The sequence below is a fragment of the Cheilinus undulatus genome, linkage group 15 (genome assembly GCF_018320785.1).
Source record: "Cheilinus undulatus linkage group 15, ASM1832078v1, whole genome shotgun sequence".
NCBI classification, from domain to species: Eukaryota; Metazoa; Chordata; class Actinopteri; order Labriformes; family Labridae; genus Cheilinus; species Cheilinus undulatus.
The window spans coordinates 24,505,784-24,517,911 of NC_054879.1; the positions used below are offsets into that span (position 1 = coordinate 24,505,784).

Sequence of the window (12,128 nt, forward strand, 5' to 3'; positions counted from 1 at the left end):
TTCACCTTCATTTATGGCTTTTCCCTGCAGGTTACGAAGGCGGCAGTTTGCTGAAGTTCCTCCGGGACATTGAGCACAGCACAGAGGTCGTTCTGGACCGCTGGAACATCGACATTATCCCCGATGACAAGGAGGAGAAGGGGGACCCTGTCCCTTACAGCATCGTCAACAACTACTTCTCCATTGGAGTGGTAAGATTTTAACTCATATATTTACTATGCCCATAAAATGTCCTTCTTAATATACCTTAAAAAGTATTTGAAGCACATCCCATCTTACTAATCAGGCATTTTAACCACAAAACTGCCATATTGTAAATTTAAAAAATAGGCATTGACTGAATATTGGACCTGTCAGACTAAACTGTCTACAACCAGACGCCGTTTTTTTTTTTTTTTTTTTTTATAATCTAAAATATAATTTCCCTCTGATTTTGAGCATCTGTTGGGCCTGTTTTAGCACCAAATTTGTCCCCATTCAGACCCAATCTAATGAAAATTTTACAAACAAGCCAAAGATCAAATCAGACCGGCCTGTTCCTCTTCAATTTAAGAAGAACTGTAACTAAATGGTTGTAAAACTTGACAGAGATGGTCTTTGATGCTGAAAACCAAAAACTTTTTGGACTTTTGATGCCTCAAGGCTCTCAAAGTGGAACAAAAGAGCAAGAAGAAGTTAAACCATTGAGAGTTTTGGCTGAAAAACTCCAAGTATAACTGCCATGTTCACAACAGACAAACATGAATTGACCTGAAGAAATGAGTTTTAAAAAGTGAAAACTTATTTTATGTCAACTCAAAGAGAGGGAAGGTTTGTGAATACTGGGTCTTTATTGACAAATTCAACATTAAAGCAGAACCTGTGCTTTTGGATCTGGATTTTTCAGTATGGGAGGCATTGTATTTCCTTTTGTTGTACATCTGTAGTATTGATCAATCATGTATCAGCAGGCTGAGGCGTATGCAAGAGAAACAGTCTGTGGGCATGTATACAGATCAGCCATTCAGTAGAATAAGGTACACTATTATTGTATTTTGGCTCTTTTTTCACTTAGCAGTGCTTTAGGTGTCTGAAAAGGTAAAAGTTTTGAAAATGGGTACAAGAGAGCATTTTGCACATGCTCATTGTGCCTCTAGTCAGTATCCATATGTAAGTAGGTAAGCTTAAACAACAACGGTGAGCAGGCGACTTCTGTTTGAGCTGCTTACTTCCTCTTGAAATCTACTCAAGCTGTTCTTTAGAGTCATTTGGAGTGGAAACCCCAAATTCGTCATCTGTCCACACAGACATTTGTGTGTTAGCCATTTTTATATGCATATGTGAGAGGTTTAACGTCACATCCAGTTAAATGCAAAACACCCATAACCTTGCAAAGCAGATGGAGACGCCCGTTTCCATGTTTCTCACTGGTGAATCCATCTTGCAGAGTTCACATCTGAACTGTTTGGGCCCAGTTAGAACGTGACAGGACCAATCAGCTTCGAGGGGCAGTACTTTCGGACGCAGCAGAGTCGTGCATAAGAAAGCAGCAGCAAGAGGCCGGTGCAATTATGGCTGGAGACATTAGCTGCTAAAGCCACAGTTTTATCAGAACTTGATGACATTTCTTTGTTGAAAGAAGAACAGAGAACAGAAGTGAGTTGTTTTCCTTTCAAAAATGACAAAAGTCATGCACTGACATGTCTACAGTCGCCATGGTTCGGGTTATGCAGTTCTCCATGGAGTTTACTCCTTCGGTAGGGGCGCACCCCAGTAGTTGCTTTGTCACGTGTTTTGTTGCTCTGATTGGCCCAAAAAGATGTGACAAACCTTCATCCAATCACCTTCCCAATTTTTCAAAGGCTCTGCCCTTTCCCAAAAGCTGTCTATGAGTGATTTATCAGATGGGTGTGTGAAACAAATCCATCTGGTGTGCCAGGTTAAAAAACCCAGGAAACAGTCTAAATCGATCAATATTTATTAGGGGTGTTTTTGTATTTGTCCTGAACCGGTAAAGGACTTGATGCATGTAGTCACATAACAAATATGCCTAAACCTGTTTAGAAAAGTAAACAAAAGCAAACAAATGGGACAAGTAACCACCAATTTGATTGGCAGTAATACTCTTAAGTGTTTACTAACTGCTAACTAACAACTAACAAAGAAGAGGGAGATGCAGGCAAAGCAAAAACCTGAAGAAGAAAAGTTAGCTCCTGCTGAAAGAGAAGCAGAGACTTGCCAGGTTCTTCCTTCTCTCCTCTTCTCTGTGCTGCTTTTAAAAAGCCTCAGGATGGGAAAGAGTTAAAGACATTACTGATGTTAATTCATTTAAAGATGGTGAAGACATCACGCTTTGCTCACACTCCATTGTGACGTCCAGCCCTGTGTTTATGTGAGCTAGTCTGAAGTCCTTCACTGACATACAAGAGTCAGGATTTACCAGTAAACGCTGCACCGGCTTTTCACCAACAACAGTGTCTGTTGCTGGGTTTCCATTACAGTTTATCGCATAATGAAAGCGATACTTCTTAAATTTTGACTAAGTACAATAGCATTTTGAATGTGTTTCCATTGAAGGGAGTTTTGGGCATGAGCCTCACAATTCTTGTAAAATCTCACCTCGCGAGACTCCACTGCAAGGAATCTGGATGTTCAAAACCTGTTGCATGTTGGTATGGTTATGATTGCGTCTACAGCGGTTGCCTTGATGATTTTGAACAAAAGGCAAAGGCAGCAGATGATAGTTTAGAGGCAAAATCCATATGTATGACAAAAACCAAACATAAGGGTATAGTTTGATGTTAAGAAAAGTCTCGTCTCCTCTTTTGTCCACATGTAACGCCCCATGTTGTCTTGGAGTGAACTGGTCATGAGACACCTTAAGATATGTCCTGTGACATATAATTTTTGTTTTCATTTTTATTTTTTCTCATTTTTTGTTTTCCTTTTTTTTGTCTCACATTTAATCATCACAGGCTGCACCATCTGTCACTGATAGTTCTACATAACACAAGATAGCACAAAGTATAAGCTGCATTTTTCATTTAAAAATGATAATAATGAGAGACGGAAATCTAGAATTATAAATCTGGGACATTATGTTCCTTTTTTATCGATAAACCAATTCTGTACTAAGCTGTGACCCTGAAACTGAGGTGGGACCAGAACTGTGACCCCTAAGCAGTGCTAGCACCGTCAGTCTTTAACATCCACATCCCTGAGCTGAATGTCGTCACGCAATGCTTCTGTATGCCAGCGTATGTGAGTATAACCTTACAGCCTCAGGAAAACTTTATCCCCATTTTTAGATCAAAATAGTTCTAAACTGCTCTGTTCCTACAAGGTGCTATCTGTGCTATGAGTTCACAGTTGTTTACATTACTGGCTAAAGAGCATTGTTGCAGCCAGGCAATAACCATTAATTACAGCTAAAGTAGCTACAAGAGGAGGGCAGCTGCATTACAATTAAGACTGAGCAGGATACAAAAATCAATATCCCTGATTTCAATGATATCATTCATTTTCATCAAAAATGTCAGGAATTAGGTGGTCCCACAATTAATTTTGGTTCCAGCTACAGAGAGACCTGATGTTTAATTGTTAAGCCGGCAAACATATTTAGCGCACATTTGCTTGTGTTGTTTCATTACAAAGTCATGCTGCCTACTACTGGCCTGGCATACTAACTACAGTTTTTCCAGTCATTTTTCTAGATCCATGTTTATGGTGCTTGTTGTCAAAATTCTGTTGACTAAAAGCAGAAATGACTGATTTAACCTCTATTTAGCAAAAATTGGTTTTCTGTTTTTGACGACAGGAAAGACAGTCTCGATATTTCAGCAGACTTAAGACCTGTTCATGTAAGGATGTACATGAAAATCTAAGGAAAATCAGCTCATTTTTTGGGCTTTTACTGGTGAAGTAAGCCAAAAAAGACACCTCTGTAACTTTTATTCTACTGTCAGGCTGAGACTTAGCAGAAATAAACAGGAGCAACTCTGGGAGATATGATGGAGAAAAAATTAATGTTGATGTCACACAGAATAGGAGGTCATTTAAAAAAACGACAGAAAAACTGTCTGGATTTCTGCAACATGTAGTGGAGACAACAACAGGCAGTTCAGAGAGATAGCTGAGCTAACTTTGTGATCTCAGTAATATGAGGGAGAGTTGATAAGGAAAAGGTGTAATAATTGAGTAAAATAATCAGAGCTATCTGGCTTTTTTGTTTTGATTAATGGATAAATGTCTCAGATAAAATCCTTCCCCTCATCCATCTGATTGTAACTCCTTCCTGTTGTAACAATGACAGTATGGTGACAAAGATTATCCCGTCTTTGTGGACTGGAGCAATTAGCAGATTCATCAGTGAGTTTCTGCTCCCTCTCGGGCCGGTTTTTGTCTTTTAATTGGAGGAGAGAAACATGCTGCCAGGTTTCTAGTTGCTTGGCAACCTGTTTATCTGGTCCTGATGGAGATGGTCGTTTGAAGGCTCAGGGACATTTACACAGAGGTGACAAACAAGGCTGCTGTGAAGCTGTCTCTCTGCTCCTCTGCTTGTTTAGCTTCATTGTGGTCAGATAGATGCTGTATCCCCATCACAGGTCACTGAAATGACTGGATTTAGTTTAATGATGAGAAATATCAGAGCTTTAATATTCCTGTTTTTATGTTTAGACACACAAGATTAACACAAACAATATAACTGTTTAACTACAAAACTGTTTTCTGCAATATTGCATTATTTGATTGATTTTTCAGCCCTACTTGTTTGTTAACTTGTGATTTAAACTTAGTTAAAAATATATACTGTAAAACAGGGGTGTGAATGTCTCTGTATATGAAGAAGCAATTTTCAATTCAAATACATTGAAATGGGGATCACCTGAGCGCAGTGAATGTGTCTCAGTGATTGTAGAATAAAGACACCTGTGTCTGGAACGTCCAGTCACTGGTTCATCAGTATTCCTGGCTACCATTACACCATGAGGACAAAGGAACACTCCAACTCAGAAAAAGAGGTTATTGAAAATTATAAGTCCAAGGGAATGGATACAAAAACATTTGCAAGGCAGTGAATATCTCTCAGAGTTCAGTTAAATGCATCAAGAAATAGAAGGAATATGGCACATGTGGAAATCTGCCTTGATCAGGCTGTCCTCACAAACTGAGTGAGCATCAGACAAGATGCCAAACACTGCACATCAACTCAAACACAACATCCCCTCTGTGGTGGCAGCATCATGCTGTGGGGATGCTTCTCAGCAGCTGGCACATGAGTGTGACTGAGACCTACGACACAGACTCAGTGCTGTGATTGCAGCCATAGGTGACTAGATTTTTATTTCATTGACATTACTTTGTAGAAATCTGTTTTCACTTGACATTAAAGAGGGATTCTTTTGTTTTTTGTCAAACAAGCCAAATTACACTGATCATAACTGACTTATAAAATCAATGAAAGGGTAAAACATCCCAAAAGGTTGAAAACTTTTACTGGCACTGTACATCCATGCACACAAATAGTAACTTTGTGTATTATTTTTCAAGACAAAAATATCACCCTTTCAACATATTTTTTGTCACTAAATGTACCCAGAGCATGTGCACATAGCCAGATCAAGATTTTACCATCACCAAAAGTACCACCTTTGCCCTCCAGGGGCACCAAAATCCAAACAAATAAAAGCCCTCGTAGCTGTTTCAAAGTAATCAAAATCTCATTATCTTTGTGTCTTACAAGTTCCTTATAATTGCTTTATCCTCCTTTTTATGGTTCAATTATTCAGTCCTTCTCTTGTGTTGGAGCACATTAACACCACCACAGAAAACCTGTAATTACAAACACAGTGAACATTTCAGCGCAGCAGAGGAAACCAGACTGTTCATGTTGGTGTTCTGCCAAACTTTGAGCTGACTCATCTCCATAACTGCTAAAGTAAGCGCCATCTGACGCTTTTTTATTCCCCTACGTTAACATTCAAGCACCATTAGGCTGGGTCATAAAAATAACATACACTCTCTCAGTGGATATGAAGGTACAGTACACACAGCTATAAATAACCCGCAGTGACATAAGCCTGAAGTGGACATATGTGCACAGGTAGATGTGAGAGGCTTTTGGCAACAAGAAGAAGAACCACGGTGATGTTACACCACGCCCCCGAAACCTGCGTAAGCGTCATGGCAGGAATATGACTAAATGTGATTAAATGACTCTGATCTATAGGCTGCTGAATGTGTGTCAGAGGAATAAGAGCAATTTATAGGCTAAACTGGTTCAGTTATTCTTGTATTTTTATTTTACTTTGCCTATTTGCCCTAATAACAAGATAAAAATGAGAAAGAGCTATAATTATTCACTAGAAATATACTTTACAACTACTTCAAGTTGAAATTCATACGCTCAGTTCATCATGATATGAGGTCCCAGAAGAACCCAGATCAGGATAAAGTGATCAAATCAGATTAAATCTCAAGCTTGAGTTGTTTAAAGAAAATGACTAATACAATTAGATAGACTTAAGTAATTAAATCTTCTGTTTAACAAGATAAAGGTTTGCATTTACAAGCCTTCTCCTGGTTATGATCACGTTTGGGATATTGCGTTCACATGCTAACAGAGAAAACTAATCATTCATGTCCCTGTACACATGGTCTGTTTTAATGCATCTCAGTACTAGTATCCCTGTTGTTGATTACTTCATTTTGTTTGAGCAGGTGCCTGTGATATTTATTTTTCACAAGTCTGGATTGCAGCATTTTGAAATCTGAGAAAAGTAAGACTGTTATGGTGCAATGCAGGCTCAGTACAATCAAATTCAATGTAGCATATATGCAGATACACAGTACTGTGCATAGGTTTAAGGCTAGTAGTGTGCTAAGGATTAATCACAGTTTGACACAACCTGAGTTTGGGGTGGGGGTCAAGCACATGTTGATGGTCAGGGTCTTTCCACCCTTGGTGACATGCCAGTAGTTTTCAGGCTGTTAGGAATCCACAGCACAGGCAGGCTCTTGTGGCAACCCTACCACCCACTTGGACAATACCTTAGGTCGTAGGTTTAGACTTGGGTCATGTCAATCCTCCTTTCTGACTGATGGCGGCTCACTCGCGACCGCTGCGCCTTAATTCAGCTTCCATTTGTGGCCCAAACATGCCTCAAAGTTCTGCAAAGTACTATATATTGGCATAAAGGTGGCGACTGTGATTGGTCAGATGAGAACTCATTGGCCAACCTATCGACCAACTGACTGCAGGGTGTCAGATCTACTGAGATTGTCAGCAAATAGCTGCAGAAAAAAAACCTTGCAAAACCAATTGACTGTCTAGATTTCATGTCTGTCTTTAGGAAATCCATCTTGCAAAGCTCCAATCTGAAACAATTGTGTCAGGTACAACCCAGACCAATTAGCATCATTTCAGGGGAACAAGGCGGTAGCTACAGTTGGGGTTAAGTTGTGCTGGAATCAGATAGTAATTGTGGAGCAGTTAGCACTGATGAAGATATAGTACAGTGACAGGTTGACACCATGTCCCCTGGTGTGTAAATGTGTATGGATAGATTTGAATAGGATTAGGTAATATTGTTGGCCAGTCCTCGACAGCAACCTTTGCCATCAGTGCATGAATTTGAAGTGAATGGGTTTAATATGAGCTGTGGAATAAGCACTTTGAGTGATCAGATGAGTTGAAAAGTGCTATTTTGACCTAAACCTTTCTGATAGATTTCAAAAGAAAGCGAAACAGGCCCTAATAACTTAACTGTCAATGCTGCAGTTTAGTCAAGGTGTAAAATGGAAGTGTTCAAGTTCTTATGTGCCGAAGCGTGACTTGGGAAAGTGTCAGTTTATGTGGGTTTTGGCAACCCTTATGATGAAGTCTCATATAAAGCACTAGGATCTGATGATACAGTTAACACGCTGTATCCGGATCAGGAGAGTTTGATCCAGAGGAGAAAAGGCCAGATCATTCCTTAACAACTAGACCTTTAAGGAGACCTGCACCCCGGACTATTAATTTTAAACCGATTCTGTTGTTCCTGGTTTTAAACGCTTCCTGTACTGTTACACGTCCATAAAATAAAGGGACAGAGCCGCATGGCGGTGGTGACAGATGGCCGAGTATCTGTGAGCACATGACACCTGAACAAACTGATCTGTGACTCACTCACCAATGATGCAGCCATTACTAACCCTCAAATCTGCTTTACCAACCATACAGGGTTTGCGTTTCCGTCCATCCCAATGCAGACCTCGCTACTAGGGGTTTGGTTGCTATGGAGACGGGAGGCTGGCAAGGCCGAATCTGAAAGCTTTTCCACAGTCATCTGTCCTTTATCTCGCTGACTTAATTGTGGATGACATGGTGTGGAGCATGTGGTTGGCTGTCAGAACTGTAAATCAGAGAGGAGCTTATGTAACTTCTCTTTCATTAGATTCCAGTCTTCGAGATACAGTGGATTTTTAAATCATCCTAGGGTCCAAATTACCTTTGTTTGTTTTAAGTGTAAATATTTTATATTTAGAGACACCCAAAAATATATGAGCCGTCTTTATGTAATCTGAGGATGTAGTAGGTTCAGGCTGTGTTGTTGGCAGGACTAAGTGTTAGTGTAAAGGTGCAGCAGCAGTGGGCTCACTGTGGGGGCTGCAGAGATACAAGAATATGTGTGAAGGCTTTTCCTCCTGTTTCTGCTTCTTTAGAACTGTACACTGTCACATTTATAGCTCCAGCAAGCAAAATATAGAAAACCTCTACTGTTTTTGAAAAGTATGTCAGTCCCAGGTCAGGATATACTTGCTCTTAACTATATCTGCACAGTGAGGCGTATTGGTTGTGCATGTCCTTAAAAATCAAAGCAACACGGACGCCAGATGTATGAGCCCATGTGTGGTAGGGGCGGTGTAGAGGAGGAGGGAGGTGAGAGTTACAGCGGGAGTAGCAGGAACAACCACAGGAAGTTTGATAAACCAAATTGATCCACGTTTTTCACATCTGCACAGTGTTAGAATTATGCCAAGGCCACAAACATGCCTGTCAAAATAGCTGGGATAGAAGTAAAAACATGTCAAAGTTCTGGAAACATGTTAAGTGTGTCAGCTCCATCTATGACAGTGCAAATTAAGGACTTTTTAGGCATGTCCCTCTTAGACTGGGAGGTTTTTATTCCTCCGTTTTCAAAATTATTCAAGTCCGTGCACTCTTTCGGGCAGAAAGAATCGCGTACCTTTTGTGCATTTTTAAGTTGTCAAAATGATTTTAAAAATATCCAGATCCACAGAGCACGCACGAAGGGAAATGCCACGCTAACTACATATAAAATGCACACAAACTGCTCAGCAGAGCAAACTGTGCATGAAAAGTGGGAGGGGCCTATCAACATGCACATAACCTTGCAGATGGATTTGCCAGACTTAATCTCTGTCATCAGGCAAATCTATGTTACACTTCAGAAAGTAACTTATTCTGCGTCACTTTGTGTGCCTCTCTACCTGGACTTCTCAGTGCTGTATTGCTCCTCTCTCTCCTGCTGGGCATTTCTCACTCAGTCAGCTGTGTGCTTCAGCTGTTTTGTTCTCAAATGCACAAGTGTGCGTGCAACCAACCGACAAGCAGGAATCTTGGCTGGATGAGAGCATATTGACCAACCAATCAACCTACAGTCTGTAATCTGTCAGCCCTAGTTCAGACATACACTGCTTTCCACATTATATGGCAAATGACATTTTTCTCGTATTTTCTGAAATATTAATGCAAATGACAGTCAGAGTATTTTTCAAGTCGCCAGCCGTTAGAGCATAATTCAGATGTTTTGGAACAAACTTCATAATGGTAACCGTTACTTAAAAAAAAATAAAAACCTCAAAATGCACTGGTCCACATTATTAAGCATGACAGAGTTTTAACATTTATAGGTTTTATAGGTTGTAAAGAACTGAAAATGGTCATTTGTTGAATTTGCAGCATTAGGAGGTCATATTTACTAAAATCAAAAGCTATTTCAATCAAAAACATCTTAATAGGCAAAGTTGCATGTTAACATAGGAGCCCTTCTTTGATATCACCTACACAATTCTTGCATCTATTGAACTTGTGAGTTTTTGGAGAGTTTCTTCTTGAATTTATTTGCAGGATGTCAGAATATCCTCCCAGAGCTGCTGTTTTGATGTGAACTGCCTCCCACCCTCATAGATCTTTAGCTTGAGGATGCTCCAAAGGTTCTCAGTAGGGTTGAGGTCAGGGGAGGTTGGGGCCACACCATGAGTTTCTCTCCTTTTATGCCCATAGCAGCCAATGACACAGAGGTATTCTTTGCAGTACGAGATAGTGCATTGTCATGCATGAAGAAAATTTTGCTACAGAAGGCTTGGTTCTTTTTTTACCATGGAAGAAAATGGTCAGTCAGAAACTCTATATACTTTGCCAAGGTCATTTTCACACCTTCAGGGACCCTAAAGGGGCCTACCAGCTCTCTCCTCATGAATCTGGCCCAAAACAGGACTCTGCCACCTCCTTGCTGATGTCACAGTCTTATTGGGACATGGTGGCCATCTACCAACCATCCACTACGCCTCCATCTAGACCATCCAGGGTTGCACAGCACTCATCAGTCAACAAGACTATTTGAAAATGAGTCTTCATGTAATTCTGGGCCCACTGCAACAGTTTCTGCTGGTGAGCATTGGATAGGGCTGCCAAATAGTACATTTATACAGGACTGCAAGCCTCTGGAGGATCCTACACCTTGAGGTTGGTGGGACTCCAGAGGCACCAGCAGCTTCAAATACCTGTTTGCTGCTTTATAATGGCATTTTAGCATCTGCTCTCTTAATCCGATGAATTTGTCCATCAAAAACATTCCTCATTATGCCTTTATCTGCACGAACCTGTCTGTCCTCTGAATCAGCCCCAAACACGATGATCACAATTAATTTTTCATGAAATATCTAATGTTTTCTTTCCTTTTCCAAGGCATTGCACTATTTGACATTTTTCAGCAAAAAAGAGATCCTTTTTCTTTCCCATATTGCTTGAAACCTGTGGCCTGCTTAATAATGTGGAACAGTGCATTGTGAGGTTTTTGTTTTTTTTAAAATGACGGTTATCATTATGAAGTTTGTTCAAAAACATATGAATTATGCTCTGATGGCTGATGACTTGAAAAATACTCTGACTGTCATTTGCATTAATATTTCAGAAAATACAAGAAAAATGTCATTTGCTTAATAATGTGAAAAGCAGTGTATACGGTTGCCATCACACTCTGGCCAGATGCCCCAGACTATGCTGTAGCACAAGTGACAGTAAGTGTACTCACTTTCCGGCTTCTTTTGAGACATTTTGGTTTTGTATAGCCCTCAAATACTCTGTCATTGTCATTGACTGTCAATAGGAACAGTCATTTCAATGATCATGCTCACGTTGCAACCCATGCACATGCTTGGACAATTATATTATTCTAAAGCCCACCTCTTCTATCTGTGCCAGGGTCAGGGAATTGTGCTCTAATGGCTTGGCAAACTGGACTACCAAGGTTAAATGTGCTCATGCAGAGTACAAATTGTCTAGTGTGAGTGCATCCTTCTTGACATTTTTAAAATATGCTCTCTGTTGCATTAATAAAAGTTCTAATTAAAAAAAAATAGTGCATGAAGTGCCCACACATTGGTTGTGAAATCTTTTCGACTCGACCTGCAGCCTGGAAAGAATCTCCTCAGAGGAATCTGAGAGAAGGAAATCACACCATGTCAGCAGCCATTAAAGATGCCACCTCATATTGCAGTGAGGAAGCTGATCCCTCTGCGGTGCACGTCTCTGTGCATGAGCTGGATGTGGTTGGATGTTTAAATGTGTATGTGCATGCACTGAAACACTGTGTATGTGCTGCAGAATTATTCCTGGTGTTAATGGCCGGTTCTAAACGTTGACCACAATCCCTGACTTCAGCGTTAGCCAGGAGGAGTCGAGTCTGCTCTGATGGACTTATAAGAGCAGAGCTGCTCTGTGACCTTATTGGCAGAGTCACACCAGGACAATGAAACAAAACTGCAGAAACACATGCAGCAGTACTAAGTAGTATTACAGCAGGCTAAGATAACATTTTTATTGTTAATAAAGCTTTGGTTGGTAGATCCTCAGACTAATT

General features: G+C 40.3%; 1 protein-coding gene across 7 annotated transcripts in view; it reads left to right on the forward strand.

Annotated features, from left to right (window-relative positions):
- The window catches only part of LOC121522478 (diacylglycerol kinase beta), a 187,192-nt gene that overhangs the window by 101,369 nt on the left and 73,695 nt on the right, over positions 1-12,128 (forward strand). For all 7 annotated transcript variants that reach the window (XM_041806912.1, XM_041806913.1, XM_041806918.1 and 4 more), the window contains one exon: positions 31-191. In XM_041806912.1, the coding sequence (XP_041662846.1) occupies positions 31-191 (161 nt within the window). The remainder of the gene's footprint in view (positions 1-30; positions 192-12,128) is intronic.